The sequence below is a fragment of the Lonchura striata genome, chromosome Z (genome assembly GCF_046129695.1).
Source record: "Lonchura striata isolate bLonStr1 chromosome Z, bLonStr1.mat, whole genome shotgun sequence".
Lineage (NCBI taxonomy): Eukaryota > Metazoa > Chordata > Aves > Passeriformes > Estrildidae > Lonchura > Lonchura striata.
In genome coordinates this window covers 14969041-14987048 of record NC_134642.1, presented here as the reverse complement: position 1 = coordinate 14987048, position 18008 = coordinate 14969041, and the positions used below count along the sequence as shown (strand labels likewise).

The following is an 18008-nucleotide window of genomic DNA, read 5'->3' as shown; positions in this document are numbered from 1 at the left end:
TACTGACCAAACTGAAACAACTCTAGAAAAGGACTTTGCTAGCAAGTAACTCTGTCTTCACTTCATCTTTCATTCTCCACCACAGTGCTGAACAACTCTGGCTTTTTATATCCCTTCTGTTGCTTGCAGTCTTCCAAATACAACTATAGATTTTTGAGCAGTTCTTCTAGCAAAGACATTAAGGAAAGAAAATGCATTTTTCAGGGCATATTCTCAGTGGAGTATATGAAATACACATATGGTATATAAAACACCTCCATCTACTTCTTCAGATCCTCTTTAAAGAGAAAGTATACTGTTAGAATATACATTTTATCTGAATCTGTTTCTTAACTCTCTTAATTTTTAAGGAACTTTAAATGTCAGCTAGCTCATTGGCAACTCATTATAACAAGTTTTATAATAATTAGTGTTATTTTTGGTAATTGTTTGGATTATTTTTTTTTTAATCTTAAAATTAGTACATGCAATTCATATATTAAGAATTTTACTGGTAATTGAATACTGTTATTTTACCTAGAGTTTCTAATTATTTTTCAGACGGCTTAGACATAGAAAAAAAAATTAGTTGCTATAAGTAAAACCAAAATACAATCTTTATTTCTGTTGAAAATAAGTTAATAGTAACACTTATAAAACTAGAAGCTGAAAATATGGGAGAATGAGTATGTGGAGATACAGACAGCAATAACCCTGCACAGTCAGGGAAACTTTCTGTAAGAGGAGCTGAGCTAAATGCCTCCTTTAACATGTATTCAATCCATAGTAATGTCAAGTACTATACTTTTTTGTAAAGTCTAGTATTTTCTGCCACAGGTAACCCAGAATGTTACCGTATTCCAGATCTATCTGTGCCCAAAATTTGTTAGTGTCTCTTTAAGACCTTGCAGCAGGAAAATGGAACTGGGAAGGGTGGTATTTTGAAGTCTTTTTTTGCAGGCAGCTCGGCCTCTTGGACTGCCTAATTTTTGCCTTGCTGGGCTCTTCATTTTTGCTGAGGCAGGACTCTCACTCTGGCTGCTTTTTTTGGCTTTTGGCTTCCTGCTTTAGAGCCAAGGCAGCGTGGACAGAGGCTTTTTGGGTTTGAATTCTCTTTTGGGTTTGGTTTTTTCTCATCTCAGAAAAGCTGCAGTTAGTGGTCTTGGTCTACCTCAGGGCAAATTCCCCCAGCAGCGCCTGGCTGAGGAAGACCATGAGCCACCCCAGCCCAGCTGTCCTGCCTTACCTGCCCTACCATCTCCTGCAAGAGAAAAGCAAAGCCCCTCCACAAGTTCTAGCCCCATGATCCGGAGAATACCAGTTGGAGCTCCAGCCATCAGGGAGATAACTGGAGCAGTGAGCAGAGGGAGGACTGGCACTCTTTTTCCCTTTGTCCATGAGACATGCTCTGCTGGGGAGAACCATCTTGGCGGGGTGGTACCCTGTGAGATGTAGCAATAAGTATCTAGCAATTGTTTACTGTTATTCTTTGCCTATTGCTGTTCCGATTGTTAGTAAAATCTTATTGTTTCATTTACTTGTAGTCGTATTCTTTCCTTATTGGTGGAGAAGAGTTGGTTAAAACTGTAAGGGGAAGCAATTAATTCCAGAGTGTTTCTTCTTAAATTCTTTAAAACCAAGACATAGAATATAACTAGTGAACTAGTATAGCTGACTCTTTAGTTCTTCATACCCTTCCAGTGAGGTTTGTTGTGATGGTTCTTTGACCTTACACTTATGTAGCTGATGAGAGGAGCTGCTTTTTTAAACTTAAAAAATCAGCAATCCAGAAAGCTATTTTGATCTTCTGTGAACACTGCTGAAAACATGCAAGGAATTCTTGTTTTTATACAGGATTCACTGTGTATTTATGGCTTTCAAAATAATGTCCCTTTCTCTCTCCCTCCTCCTACAGGAGGAGAACAAAAGAACTACTGTACTGGGACAAAGAGTCTACCTAACCTAGTATCTGGCCCTTGGCAGCCAATACATAGGGAAGAAGATAAGATTAAAGAATTTTAAATTAGAGTATTGCAAAGTATTCTGAAACATGTCACTAACATGCAGATCAGGGACTTCCAGAATAAGGGACATTGTCTCCACATTTAGTAATCCATTATGGATTTCTCTATGTAGACAAATATTGAAATGTAATCTTGATCCTGATCATGATACAGATCAAAGTGTTTTTCTGTATAAGTGTACCTATGTTGGAACATGCTTTATTATTAAGATTGTGCATTTCATTCAAATTTGTGTGGAAAGCTATTGAAAACCTGAGGATGGGGTTGATATTCCTGTCATGGTAGATTGCTGAAGAGCTGCAACAATTGCTTCACATCTAGTATAGCAGCATATTAGGCAGAACTACATAGCTTTGAAAATATGGAAGATAGGAACTTTTCTGTGAAATGTAGAAGTGAACCTGATACTCCTTCCATTATAGCATTGCATCTGTCCCTGTGAAAGGTGTATTTCTATCTGCTATGGAATAGAAAGCTTCAGCTCTGCTCATGCAGCATTATCTGTTGTTTGTCCTGGTGTATATCCTTACAGATTGTAATGCACACTGCAGAATGTACTATAATCATGTAATTTTTTTCGTAACAACATAAGGCAGACTACTTACTTATGTTAAGTAAAAAGAGGACTAAATAAGAGTTCTTCAAATGTAGTCCTATAGTGTTACAAAGCAGAGCAATGCAGAGTCCCCAGGCAGGTGCAAAAGAGAGCATTTTATTGCAAAAGCAGGCCTTTTTAAGCAGTTAGGTTTTTATCACTTACATACTAATAAAATACGACAAGCATCATCCAACCAACCACAATACACAATGATGTGAACACACAATGGTTATATAACTTGTTTTTCTGTCTAATTCAGCTGAGTCACTCCCAGCAGCCTTTTCTACTTAGCCAAAGCAGCAGGAGTGAGCCATGAATTTACAAGGCCATCCTTTTGTAAAGTTTTACCTACCTGAAACACTACAGCATTTACTAGAGTTAAAATGACAGTACACATGCTTCACTTATCAAAAGAGAGAGATCCAGATCTAAAGGTCTTGAGACTTCTAAAGAAATTTGTGCTGTGAAAGAGACACAGGAGTATTCTCTGTATTGACAAGTTATTAACTTGGCATACACTAGAACTTTGGGACAATATTGCCAGAAAGAAAGGAACTAAACTCACTATGGAGCTACAGAAGTGATGGACTAAAGCCACAACCATTTGCCAATAACTAATACCATTTCAGAACGATACTGCTCATGTTCCATCTCTAGTAAAGGTAAATTAATTTCTGTAGCTTTGTAAACTTCTGAACTACATTTTTCCTAACCATTTTCTTTCATGGAAGTCTACTCAGCATAAATTTGATACAAGTTGGTGAATTCATCAGGTTCTGAGGGATGATTTGAATGTTCTGTTCTATGCCTTACCTAATGACATACAGAACAAAGTACAAAAATGGTTAGTGACAATGTAAAAGAAGGTGGGGTTTTTCACATGAGAACTAATTGGGTTTCCATATGGGAAGGGAGCTCCTTGAATACCCATCTGACAATATCACCATCTTACTTTTTCTGGTTTGGATAAAACTTTGTGCTGACAAAACCACAGGTCAAGTTGGGATAAAGCACTTACCACATGCTTTCATTGGGCAATGAGCTGCAGCCACATTGCTGCTTAGACCTGGCCCTCTGTTTTTAGTCAATAGTGAAAACCTAACTGCTCTCTTGGGCAAGGAATCACCCTATTAAGGTAGAAAAGGAACTCTACAGAGTCCCACAAAGAGTCCAGTGTTGCTGACTCTACAACAAAGATTATCTGTGTATCTATACACACACACAGAAAAGGAGCACTCCAGGTACAGACTGGCCACAGGTGGCACTTGAGTGGCCCTGTGTTCTGGACCAGTAACGGGCATCATCCCACTGGCTAATACTCCTTACTGAGTCAATTAAGGGTCTACAGGCTGAGCCGTCACTGAAGAAGGTGAAGACCTGAATTAATCAGTTTCTCCAGACACTTTGGCTTTAGATGAGATGCATCTTTATTAGGAGCATGCCACTGGATCTGTAAAGTCCTGTGGGACAATGGTCTTAGGTGGGTTTTATTATGCTTTGTCAGCAAAATTCCCTGTGGGACTAGTCATCATCAAGGGCCTTGCTTTCAAGGACCTTACCCTTCTTGGCTGGAATAAGACTTGGTTGTGAAGCTACATCACAGAATCACAGAATATTCTGAGTTGGAAGGGACACAAGGATCATCGAGTCCAACTCGTAGCCCCGTAGAGGACATCCTCAAGAATCGCATCGTATCCCCGTGACACGCCATGTCCAAACGCTTCCTGAACTCCGTCAGGCTCGGTGCTGTGCCGATTCCCTGGGGAGCCCGCAGCGGTGCGCAGGGTGCAGACCCTCCCCACAGCGGCGCGCAGGGTGCAGACCCAGCCCACGGCGGTGCGCAGGGTGCAGACCCAGCCCGCGGCGGCGGTGCGCAGGGTGCAGACCCAGCTCGCTGCGGCGCGCAGGGTGCAGACCCAGCTCGCGGCGGTGCGCAGGGTGCAGACCCTCCCCGCAGCGGCGGCGCGCAGGGTGCAGACCCAGCCCGCGGCGGTGCGCAGGGTGCAGACCCTCCCCGCGGCGGCGCGCAGGGTGCAGACCCAGCCCGCAGTGGTGCGCAGGGTGCAGACCCTCCCCGCGGCGGCGCGCAGGGTGCAGACCCAGCCCGCAGTGGTGCGCAGGGTGCAGACCCTCCCCGCGGCGGCGCGCAGGGTGCAGACCCAGCCCGCGGCGGTGCGCAGGGTGCAGACCCTCCCCGCGGCGGCGCGCAGGGTGCAGACCCAGCCCGCAGTGGTGCGCAGGGTGCAGACCCTCCCCGCGGCGGCGCGCAGGGTGCAGACCCAGCCCGCGGCGGTGCGCAGGGTGCAGACCCTCCCCGCAGCGGCGGCGCGCAGGGTGCAGACCCAGCCCGCGGCGGTGGGCGGGGTGCAGACCCAGCCCGCGGCGGTGGGCGGGGTGCAGACCCAGCCCGCGGCGGTGCGCAGGGTGCAGACCCTCCCCGCGGCGGTGCGCAGGGTGCAGACCCTCCCCGCGGCGGTGCGCAGGGTGCAGACCCAGCCCACGGCGGTGGGCGGGGTGCAGACCCAGCCCGCAGTGGTGCGCAGGGTGCAGACCCTCCCCACAGCGGCGCTCCCGTCCCGTGCGGGCGGCGCCGAGCGCGGCCGCCGCCAGAGGGCGCCCGCCGCCCCGCGCTGCCGCGCCTGCGCAGCAGCGCCGCGGCCGAGCGCAGGCGCGGGGCCGGGCCGGGCCGGGGCGGGAGCGGCGGCTGCTTCGTCACGGGAAGGGCGGAACGCGGCGGCGGCGCCCGTTTCCTCCGTCGCGTCTCGGCGGCTGCGGCGGCCGCGGCCGGGCTCGCCGGTGGCCGGGCGGCGGAGGAAGGATGGCGTACTTCGTGGAGAGCTTCTGGGTAGGGCAGCGCCGCGGGCCGGTGGCGGAGCGGGCAGGGCGCGGCGCGGGGCGGCCGCGGTCGCCGCCGCGGGAGCAGCCGCGGCTCTTACGCCACCGGCGGGACTGGGCCGGGGCCTTGCGGCGGGGGGTTCGCGCCCGCCGCGGCGGGGCTGGGCCACGGTGAGCGGGGTCCCTGCCGCCCCGGCAGGGCGGGGGGACCGCCGGCCCTGCCCGCGCCGCCTGGCTCGGGCTCCGCCGCGGGGGGACGGCGGGAACGGGGATGGGGCAGTGTGGATGGGACGGGATGGGATGGGAGCGGGGCCGTGAGGCGCTGGGCCGAGGGATGCGCGGTGCCTGGCGGTGTTGGGCTGCAGGGAGCCTGGGTGCTGTGCGGGGGAGCAGCACGGGCTGGTTTCGCGCTGGTTTCACGCAAAGGCAGAGCCGCGGCTCGGCGCTCCGCGCTTTTGTGCCGGCAGCTCGTCCCCGTGTGCCCGTGGGGTACAGCCCAGCAGCAGCCGGCTCACGGGGACAACAGCTTTCCAGCTGGCCTTGGACAGGCCATCTGATGTGTCACCTCTGCGTAGATACTTGGTGTTTGAAGTAGGTAGATATATATGGATAAAAGTTAAATGGATTGAGTTTCGTGCGAAATGCAACTAGTTTTCTTTGTGATCTCTGCTACTTCGAAACATTAAAACAAGTGTTTTCCTAGTCACTGGACTGTTTACAAAGTTGCTACTTATTTAATTTTTTGTGTGCCTTTCTACCAAGAAGTAGCAGAAACATGAAAATTGTTACTGCTTGAGACTGAAGTGAAAAGGAGACAAGATATCTTTTAGACGCATGCTTTTTCAGTTGTAAGTAGCAGTTATGCTTAAAGTTCAGGAAAAACTATTATCACAATTACACTGGTCTTGAATGTAAGGCATAGCTCAAGTTTATGTTTTCTTTGCAGTCTTGTGCTTGGTTTGACTCCTTTGCTTTCAACATGCTATTAAAATTTAATGACCCAAGATACTAGACTTGCTCTCATGGCATACAAATCTGCTTAATTTGAGGCCTCAGTGTGAGAGATCAGTATTAAACTAACATGTGGAAGAATTTTATCTTTCATAAAAATAAGATTAAAATTAATATAAAAAGATGCGTTTTGATTTGAGAAGCTTCTATCTTCTAAGATTAAAGCAAAACAGATGCTGCTTATTCAGCTATGATAACTGAAATTGAGCTTTTCTATAAGCTTTGTTATGTACTGTGGTAAGTTCATTTAATTGTCTCATCACTTGTCTTTTGCTTTGTTAGTAAGTCGATTAAATTGGTGAAGGCAGTGAGCCATTCCCTTATGTTCAATTTCCATGTCTGTGTCTTCACAAACGCATGAGGTAGAAGATACCTACCTCAAATTCCCATTTCTCTTTTTCTGCTTTAAAGAGTCTCTACCTATGGCTTTGTTAGCAAAACCCCTAGCGTGGGTTAGCAATGAGCACCAAGACATGGATGACTCCTTCTGTTAGTACAGGTTTTTCTCATATGTCAGAAATTACACAAGGTAGGACAAGAAGTTTGTTGGTATTTGTCTTGTGGTGATGACAAAGATAGGGTCTTAATTTGGCAAAATTTGACCAAGAAATTTTTGTGATACCATAGACAGGATTTTATTCTGTATAGAAGTAAAATTAAAAGGAATAGAGAATGCTCCTTCTTTCCTGCTGTGGGTGAATATTTTCAAGATTAACTGTAATGATAGATTTGTAAAATCTGAAAGTATTGAGTTTCTGTATATCCTCAGAACTAGGCATTTTTTAATGTGCATTTTTAATCATTAGTCATCTTCATTTGCACTAACACTTCAGAGTAGGTTATTCAGAATTGCTACTGCTTTGGAGGACTTAAAAAGCAATCCATGTAGGCTCTGACTTATAGTGAGAAAGTTAAGATGGGAATTAGAAGATACATGAAAATGCAGTGAATAAAAAAAATGAGGAGAAATTTGTAGAGAGAAAGGAAGTAGTGGTAGTATGTAGAACTTCACGAGGATTGTTTTGTCATTTCTTCCTTGCCCTTCTAGGTAACCCCAGACAAAATATTTTTGGAAATATGGAATAGGATAATTATGCTTTTTAAAGCACTGATTTAAAAATGTATCCAAAGCATAATTAATATTAAATTGTTTGACATAGAGGCTGTCATTAACTTGCAACTGAAACTGTGCATTGGAAATGGAAGTCTGGATCTGAAGCTGTATTGATGCTCTTCCTTGATTTAATAATTTGTTGTAATTTATAGGAGAAGAGATCAGAAACTTAAGAGATCAGAAACTTTAATGATTTCTCCAGAAAAGGGGAGTGACATGTGTATGAAAGTATCAATTTCTTACACACTATTTAAGCTGATATCTTACTAAATGTGGTCATGTAAACAAAAAAAAAATCTTACCTTCTTTGTTGTAAGTCTTGAAAATTATCCTGAGGCTTTTCTCTTGCACTGCTTTTGAAAGTGTCTAAATAATGGTACACTTTGGTTTTTTTGTTCTTAGAGGATGTAAGAAAATTGGATGAGCCTGCTATGTCTTCAGTGTTCTGTAAGAAATCAGTGAGAGATAAACAAGACTGTTTTCAAGATGTGTAAAGCTGAAGTAGAGAGACCTCTACTGTCACTTAAAAAATGTACTAACACTTGAAAAATGAAAGAGTCTGCTAAGGCAGCACGACATTTTAGAGCAATTTTCCATGCCAGGAGGATATTTTTGGATTTTAAAAGTTATGAACTAGCAGTACAGGCTATAAGTGGCTTTGATTCTTGTGACCTAATTTTATGCATTCAAGTCACATGTCCAAATATTTCCAACTCCTAATTAGGATTGTCATAAAACACTGCATGCTTGCTGCTGTGTATGTGCTATATCAAAACTATGTCATAATTTAAAGGTAACACTATCATAAACTATTTCTGTTAAGCATAGCTACATTTTGTCACTTTGAGTACACTATTACTGGTATGGGAGTATAGAAAGTGTTGTTTATCACTGACTTACTGTATTCTTAATGGAAAATATTACTTTGACTTTGATGTTGTATTTAAACTGACCTGTGCAGGTGATTCTTATGACATAGTTTAAAGGAATAACTACTGACAAGTAAAGAAGCACCTTCCAAACCAGCCAGTGGTTTGTTATGAATTGTTTAAAATTAACCAAATGAATTAAACTATTGAAAGTTCTAAGAATAGCTGAAACTGGTTTCTGTGTAACTCTATGCTCTGTAACTTTGGAAGTTCTGGCATATAAAAACATATGTATAAATTAGCTTTGGCAATTTAAAAGAACTGTTTTAATTGATTGCTTTACTTGTAGCTTTTGAGAACAGCTGTATTGAAGAATCCTTTTTTTTTTTTTTTCTTCCAAATACTTCTTGTGGAGCATAAAGTTTGGCAGTATCCTAGTTTAATAATTATAGCTTTGTGAAGAAACTTGCTCTATCAAGGGCGAGATGTTTCATCATACAAACTTGTAAGTATGAGTGGCACAAAGACTTGTCCTGCTGGCATCTGGAGTTACATTCATATGTCTGTGCAGCACTACTCTTCTGCTGGGCATACATCTGGATGCTTTGTTTCAGGGGAGCTATTGTGCAATATTTACTTACTATCCTCTGTGTGTGTGTGTGTGTGTGTGTGTGTGCATGTAGCATGTGTTGGCAGCCTTCCATGTGTTAGTTAAAAAATATTTTCAGTTACCTATCTAAAGTGGGAAATCTCTGTCCTTCCTCATAGGCATAGAGCTTCTCTGGAGCTGATCTTTATTTGATATGTTGAAACAGGAAGGTGAAAATTGAAGTTGACAGGTTGTTTTTGTGTCCAGTCTTCTCAAAACTTTCAGAACTGAAGAAGATGCATTACCTGTGTAAGCATCAGGTGACTGCTTTTCTTTCACATTTCAGTGCTCTCAATTTTCTACAGCTCTTTCAGACACTCAGAAATAGAAACTTTTGGATAGGTAACTTTCAGAAATGTAAGACCATAATATCAATCACAGGAGTGGTTTATTTTGTATTCAGGGCCCATTAAATTAAATTATTTTCTAGGTAGAAAGCATGGAAGACATGTTATTTATTTGAAACTGCAACAAGGATTAACAGTTTAAAGAATATGGCAACAGTGTTTGTCAGAGCATCTAAAATGAGTATACATAGTCCTGAATTTAGTATCTGACCAGTCAGAGTCACCATAGTGTAACCATTTATTTGTACTGGGTAAAAAGAAAATGGTGTAACAGAGTATAATGTTTTTACACTAATAGATGTTAATGTTGGACAGTTTTAATCCAAAGGAGATGGAGTTTGCACTCAAACAATTTGATTGAAAATATAGAAAATAAATGCTGCTACAGATTGCCTAGGAATTTCTGGCTATTTTACTAAATGCACATTTTAAATTCAGAATTATTTTTATTGCAACAAACAAACTTATTCTTAAAAATGTGAAGTATTTTAAGTAGTTCAGTCCCACAGAGTTCCTGTAATGTGTTTCCTGTTATGCACAAGTCATGGAAATGCTGATTTCTGACTACACATTTGCTGACAGGGCTACTTTCATTTCCATGAGGAAATCTTTGTAACTAGTTCTTGATAAAGGGAAATGGGAGGACTTGTTGCTCTTGCTTTCCATGACTTAATTTGTTTTGTGTAAAAAGTTGGTCAGTAATGGCTCTGTTGTAGGCTATTTTAAGTGTTTACTTGTATTTGAAGTCTTGCTTTCTCTAATGGTTTGCTGTTGGGGAGCATCTATGCTCTGGATACGGAAGAGTTTTCTTACAGTAGTATAAAATTGGAAATCTCAGAACAAACACCATCTTTTGAAGAGTGTTTTGTTGGCTCTGAATAAGAAGGAGAAAACTGTTAATGGACTTCAGAGTATTTAAATGATGCCTATATGGAGAGAGGAACACTTACATTTTGCACTTTCATACACAGTTTTACTTTTGTTTTTTATTGAGTAATGGCAGGATCGCCCTCAACAGATGGTAGTTTACCTACAAAATGACATTCAGAATGGTCTTTTAAACTGATCTTGAAGTCTGTTACATAGAGCGATCTTATACATGACAGCAGAAGACTGACTGTCTTTCTCCACTATGCAACTTGTGGAGGAAGAAACTGCATCAGACTTAAGTGTCTGTTATACCAGTGAATGGTGATTGCTTATGAATGGGAGTGGAAGGTTCCATCAGTTCCCTCTGTTACATGCTGCATTAATTTATTTTTAAGTAGGCCAGTACTGGTCTTCCAGTGATCACAACTATTAATCTGTTGCCACTAGGAAGGAGCAAGTAAAAACACCCAATGAAGAAAGAGTGTCTAAGACACAAAATTTCCATGTACAGAATTCTATACAGTGTGTGTGGGAAGGAGAAATGTTGAGAAAAGACAACCAAAACACGAACAGTGTTGATGGCATATGTGCATGTAAGAGGATGAATATTTAGCTTTTGTAAATTGAACAACTTCTTTTCCCACTACATACATCTGTCTTGTTATGCTAAATACAGAGCCCTAACTCTGATTGCTGCTCTTCATTAATATAACTATGGAATGGAGAAGTTGTGGAAAGGCTGATAGCTTTTTCTAAAGCCTGCTTTCTGCATTGAGACACCATACTTAATTTGGTTTGGGTACGTGTATGTCTCCAAACATGAGCAGAATCATCATCAGGTTAGTCATCAGAGCTCTTGGTCACGTGAAGAGTTTTGATGCTTGTGCTTTTAAATAGAGCCTGATACAGGAAATATACATTATACTTCACATTATATTTAGAAGTGAAGACATGTTTTTTAGGTGTACCAGACTTATATAGGCCATCAAATCTGTGAGCCTGCTTTGGACTTGCTGCTTTGTTTCGATTTTCAGGTCTTTTGCACATAGGTTCCTAACATCTGATAACCATTGATAGTCTATAAGAGATGAGGCTTTTGAGGAAAGTATCTGTTCTGTTTCTCTGTCCTGCTTTCTACTATTCATTGTAAAGTCAGGAAAAAGAACAGGACTAATTAGAAAACCTAATTTATGTGGAAAAAATTATTTCCTGTGCAGTAACATTCAGTTACAGTTAGAGAACAAGATAATGATGGCAGTTGGTTGTTCAGGCTCATTTCATTCTCTAAAGATTTGCGTGGTTACATTCTGACAGTTTATCAGGAAAGCTGCAGCAAGAGGATGGGTCATGGCTGTGCTACCCTTCCTGCATTTCTAAATTGGCAGGAAATTTATGAAACTCCAGTGTAGAGAAGGCCCCTTTAAAAGTTTCCATTACGAAAAGTTTAGAAGTGGCCTATGTTCAGCACACTTTGGTAACATGTTGGTTTAGCTGGAAGAAACTACTTAAAGCAAAGAACATTTCATAAAGGAGAATTTTATTAGTTTTTCAGGAAGAAGTGCCTAACATTCATTTGTAAATGTTTATCTATAAATTTGGGTACAGTAATGACTTTGGAGAGATTAAATAAGAATTATATTCTGTATTCTAATTGAAAATACCAATAAAGTGTTAATTATAATGCCGTGGCATTCAGGGTTTATATTAAGTAACTACATAAAGTTAATAAGTTAGTGCACCAGTATTCAGAGTAACTGTGGGGTTTTAACTGCAAAGAAAACTGTTTAAATAGGGGTGAAAGGGAAATGAAACTATTTAGACTGGTATTTGAGTAGGACAACATTTAAATAAAGTTGCATTTTCTAGTAATTGATGTTCTTATCTTTCTTTTACTTTTCAAGTTCGTAGAAGCCTTGGTCTGTGGAGAGTCCTTTTAGAATTTGCTGTATTTTCATGTGTTTTGTTTAGTTTTGTTTGTACTTTTTACAGACTGTAATTGCATTTATACCAAACTAATCTGAATTTTGGTGCACCTTTGCAGAGTACATATTACTGCAACCATGGAAACTGATTTTTAAGGTGCTTTTTGCCCTTTGGTTTTGTTTTTCCCAATGCTTGGAAGAAGTAAAGCAAATAATCCTGACTAGTAATCTGTATCAAATTGCCTTCTGTTATCTATTATTTGCAAATTTATGTGTCTCTCTATGGTGTCCTTTAAGGCAATTTGAAACTTTGTGGAAGTGGAGTTAATAACACATCTGCTGTGAAGTTTTTCCATCCACCCATGATTGCTTCTCCTTATTTAAGATGGCAGATCCCTGCATGCCTTCTTCTCCTAGCCCCACCTCTTCTGCTGAGCAATACAGTTTATTTGTTTCCTTGCAGTGATCTGGATCAGTGATTCTTGGTTTTATTTGCTAGCTTTATTTTTCAGTTGTATAATTTCCCTGATAAGGTTTGCTTTATGGCTGCACAAACAAATTTTTGCAGAACTAAACAGGCAGAAGTGTTTTGAAGGGTACAAGACCAAATTCTTGGACATTTCTCACTGGCAGTATAGACCTGCCTTTGTTAAAAATTCAGGATTTTAAGAAGGATGTGAACTATTTGAATGCATCCAGGAGAGGACAACAAGGTTGGTGAGAGTGCTGGAAGACCTGTCCTGTGAGGAGCCACTAAGGACTTTGGGCTTGTCTAGTTTGGAGAAAAGGACACTGAAGGGTGACATCATTGCTCTCTATAGCTTCCTGAGCAGGGTAGGCTGGGAGGGTGATGCCCATCTCCTCTCCCTGGGGGCTAAGGATAGGATATGTAGGAATGGTTGAAAACTGTGCCAGGGAAGGTTCAGGTTGGACACTAGGAGTAATTTCTTTACTCTGGAAAGGTGGTCAAACACTGGAATGGGGTGCCTCGAGATGGTGATCAGTGCCTGAGCTTGTCAGTATTTAAAGGACATTTGGACAATGCCATCATCACCATGATTAAATTTTTGGTCATCCCTGAAGTGCTCAGTCAGTTGGATTAGATGATTGCTGTAGATCCTTTCCAGCTGAAATAGCCTATGCCATTCTCTTCTATACCATCCTGTTCTTCTTTCCCTTCCACTCTGAACATGCATGCAGTTTTCCTGAGGGCACACTTCGCACCTTATACAGAAGCAGCATTATGGATCTGAAGCTTTTGTAAGGGAGAAGAGGAATGGATAGTCTGACAGGAAAACTTCAATAGTAGCAGTGTTATTATGCTGTACCTTGCCTTCCTTTCATTTCTGTTGTTGCTTTTTGCTGTAAGGAGGAAGTTCATTATAGTGCCAGAGGTCATAAACTGGCTGAGTTTATTAGTCAGTGCTTAGAGCAGTGTCTCAGTTTTAATAGTGAGGTGTGCCTTACTGGAAAATGTCTTAAAACTAAACTTAATAATAGACAGAGAAGCTATGACTGAGAAGGAAAAGATTAGTGATTTTTTTTAACCAGTTTTACAAAATGCAGGGGAAGAGAAATGAAGAGAGAAGGACTAGGGAAGTAGGATATCAAGTAATTCTAACTGAATTTTAGTTAATGTAAAATAATGAAAGGGATGAAACAATAAATGGAGAGTACAGTATTTATTTAGTATGTGTTTAATATGATGGAAAGTGAAAGAATACAAGACCCCTAGAAATCTGTAACAGGAATGTCTTTGACCATAGCCTAGAAATATATAGATAGAAAAGGTAGTGGTAGCAACTGAGGTGATCTTAGTTTAGTTTACATGTATGGGATTCATGGGAACTAACAGCAATTGCTAAAAAGCAGAAGCATTAGAAATAATTAACTTCCTGATGAAGTGAAATGAAAAACAGTTATTAAAATGCATAAGTTCAGCATGCTGTATTTCATAGTTCTACTTTCTTTTTATATTTAGGGAGAAAGGAACAATGGCTTTGATGTCCTCTATCACAATATGAAACATGGACATTTGTCAACAAAGGACTTAGCAGATTTTATTAGAGAAAGGTAAGTATTCATCCTATATTTTTAATATAGTGTTTGTGGGTTTTATTGTTTGTCATTGCATTTAACAGTAACATGCAAAATCTGTTAACAAAATTCAATTATCAAAACTCAATTATCGTTTTAATATACCTCTCATATTCTACAGGAATATCTATACTTATTTCATTAGCTTAGAACTGAATAGGAACTCTTAAGCATCAGTTAATAGCAAGCTTCTAATTTTTCAGGTTTCAGTTAAACGAATAAAAATCTAGAAGTGTTGTATTAGGTGTCCAGCAGTTTATTTAAATTAATCCAAATTTTTCATTTGGAAGAAAAAGGAAGAAGAATGGTAAGTTAAAGTGGCAAAATTATCAGAATTACAAAGTTTTTACTATTGATTTGGAATTAGGCTACTAGCAACTGCTAGTATAAACTTTTAAAAAGCTATACTTTCAGAAGCTAAGACACTAGTTTAGTTAAAGAAAGAGAGCAATACATAGGGACGAGAAAATAATATGCAGAAAATAACACAGGTTCTTCTATATTGGATGGAAGGAACAGGACTGAAATCTGAAAATATTACAACTTCCCAAATAGGAAGCCTAGTACTGCATGTAGTTCTTTGTGAAAGAAGACTGCTGCTGCTACATAACATACGGATTTCTCTTCTGAACAAAATTACTTATATGCCTACTTTGGAATTTTGCCTTTCCTGAGTTACTGCAACTAGATAACACATAGAAAATAGTTGCAAGGTATTGACTGAGGACCTGTTTCACTGCTGACTTCTTGCATTAGAAACTGTCAAACTGGACTATTTCAAAATTTAAGTTTTGGCCTCAAGTAGATCTCTGTTTAAACAGTACTTTCAAATTTCCACAAAATGTAATCACCACAGATCTGACAGATACTTTGTTGCATTAATATTGGCATCATTTCAAAGTGAATTGGAGAAAATTACAAAAAAAGATTTCACTAAGTAGAAATGGGTGAGTTCCAGAGTGCAAATGAGATGATTTTTTTTGGAAAGACTGTACAACCAAAGAATCTTCTGTTTTTCAAGTCCCCCGTTTCAGAGAATGAATTATGAAGCCACAAAGGGTTCTAGTGAAATCCTGAGTTGGATTGAGCAGAGGGATATCACACTGTTCACATTTAACATTTATTCTTCACAAACCTGCACTTTTTAATATTTGCATTTGGACCCGAGTTCCTGAATCTTTCCTTGGAAAGTTTTTTAATTTATGGAATCATTCTGGTTTTATACCAGTACATCATCAACCTAAGCTATACCTCATCTGGACACATTTAAGTTTATTGGTTTTACATTCCTTGTGTTTAGATTTACCTTCATGTTTAGATGAGAAACCATCTCACTCTCTCTGCTTCTTGTCTCTTGTATGTTATATTCTTTGGACATGCTCCATTTTAATCATACTGGTGCTGAGGTGAAAGATCTTACATAAATGGTAAAAAATAACTTGCTGCTGTATCTGACTTGGTTTCGTTGCTTTATTATACTGACATGAGTAAAACTTGACAATTCTTTCTGCACAAAATCCCTTTTTTTCTGTCTATAAGCTTCTGCAAATAAAATTTATCTATTTTTAAAATTAACTTAAAAGTTATTTTAAAATAATTATTTATTTACCTTTGCAGTCAATAAAGAAAGTCTTTGAACCTTTTGCCACATGTTAAAATGTTTCAGCTCAGGTTTCTGCCAATTATTTCTAGTGTTAAATAACATTTAGATTAATGACTGCGTATGAATACATAAGGATCCCCATGGGTACTTTATCTTCAATGAGAGTTTGAGAAATGCTTTTTTCTGTGCATGAATCAGGATGTGCCAAAGAGATATGCAGCCATCTTACAGCAACTTTTGTAAGATCTATGAAAAAAATTCAATTCTCATTAACTCATTAAGATAGAGTCTGAGTGCTATATTGCAATTTACTTAACAAAGCCGCAGTATTGTTCCTTAAGGGAAAATTGCCCATGTCAATGATGCAGACCAGCTGCAGTAAATTCAGTCCTTTCTAGTGACTTACTTCCATGAGTATATTAAGCCTGCCTTGTGTATTCTTCAGCCATGTTTTTCTGCTACCTCTTGATAAGCCCGGCTTAACAAAAAGCAGTTGAGAAACAAATTGATTGTTCTTCTCAATAAGGGATGACTAATAAATGGCAGCCTAAGCTGGTAGTAATTTGTGACATATAGTTTAGATTCAAAGAAATAGAGAGACTTCAAATATTTGGTGTCCTGACTTTGATAAAAATATTTGAGCATCCAAATGCATGCAGTGAAGTCCTTTGCTGCTGTTGTGAAATTACTGTAGGATGTCATTCAACTTCCTGGGAAATAAAAATGGTTCAGTAGAACACATTTTTTCACATGGGCCAAATTCTTGGTCTCAAAAAGAAATTGGATTAGGCAGTATAGAACAATGGTTCAGTTGTCTTGTCCGTGATCTATTTTGCACATTTGTTAATTGCAAAGAAGTTAAGAGATGATGCACACAGTTATCTGTTCTCCTCCTTCTTCTGTATATTATAGTCTGAATATTGTTTTATAGACTGTCTTCTGCTGGAAATATGTGAAGTGAATGAGTAACATGTATTAGGAGCCATCTAGATCTAGTGTTTTTATGCTTTGGCTTTTGTGTATCTGATTTTCGGAACTCTTCCCTATGAAAACTACATTGACATGTATTTGAATTCTTAATCTCTTTTTCCATTCCTTTTTACACATTGGCTATTTTCTGTCTCTTTTTTTTTCAGAAGTGGATACATAAGAGAGTAAAAACTAAAAACTGTTGAATAAATACAGATCTGAGTTGGTGGTAACACTTAGCAAATTGGAGTACTTACCCTTTCTAGGTAGAGCAGTCATCTGGTCAGCTGGGCTTGCTGGAGTCTCCAGGCTAGCCAGAAAATACACTTTTTATTAAGTGATTTTGCATGGAAAGGAGAGATGGGTCAGTCAGTGTGTTTAGGTGTACAGACTGCTTAGAGCACAACAGACCCATGTTTGTGTGAAGCTAGTCTCTGTTACTTGTGCTGCACAGAATAGTGTTTTAGTTGTGTGTAGCCTAATTGGGGAAGAGTATTGTTTCCTTTTCTCTAGCCTTAGAAATGGTAATGAAAAAATGTATAAGATATGGAATAACTTTTAAAATTATTGTTCTCTTAAGCATTTTTAAAAAAATACTTCAAAATTTCTGTAAGAGCATTTTGAGATGTAAAATTTTTTTGCTGAGAAAAACTAAGCATTTGAAATGTATGAATTTGTAATAATATTTCTATGCTGTATCTACCATTCCTGCTTGATATCTGAGAAGGAGCAGAAGTTTTCCTCCTTGTCCGTGTTCAGTGACACAGTATTTTTACTGGTCACTATTGTATTGAAAGAACCAAGAGCCAGTTGGATCTGTAGTTCAGAAGTTTGCCATCTGAAGGAGTGAGTTTCTGGCAGGCAGTCTGCTTAATGTTGGTAGATCATGAGTGGGACAGGTTATCTATCTGCTGAAAGGTTACACACCAGTTTTTTAAATCATCAGTTATAGAATGGTTTGGGTTAGAAGGGATCTTCAAGATGATCAAGTTCCAACCTTCCCTGCTATAGTCAGGGACGTGTTTCACTGGACCAGATTGCTTAATGCCCCTTCCAACCTGGCCTTCAAAAAAGGCCATGCTTCACTTATAAAACATGTAGAAATTTTTGTTTGTTAAAGA

At 40.1% G+C, this 18008-nt stretch overlaps 1 protein-coding gene across 7 annotated transcripts in view; it reads left to right on the top strand.

Moving 5' to 3' along the window:
• Nucleotides 1-5307: 5307 nt before the first annotated feature.
• FCHO2 (FCH and mu domain containing endocytic adaptor 2) overlaps nucleotides 5308-18008 on the top strand; it is an 80805-nt gene continuing 68104 nt past the window's right edge. For 6 of the 7 annotated variants that reach the window (XM_077790293.1, XM_077790295.1, XM_077790291.1 and 3 more), the window contains exons 1-2: nucleotides 5308-5446; nucleotides 14200-14291. In XM_077790293.1, coding sequence (XP_077646419.1) covers nucleotides 5420-5446; nucleotides 14200-14291 — 119 coding nt within the window. In that variant the 5' untranslated portion in view covers nucleotides 5308-5419. Of the gene's footprint in view, nucleotides 5447-5786; nucleotides 9340-14199; nucleotides 14292-18008 lie in introns of those variants that run through there. The other variant, XM_077790292.1, reaches the window with a different exon arrangement.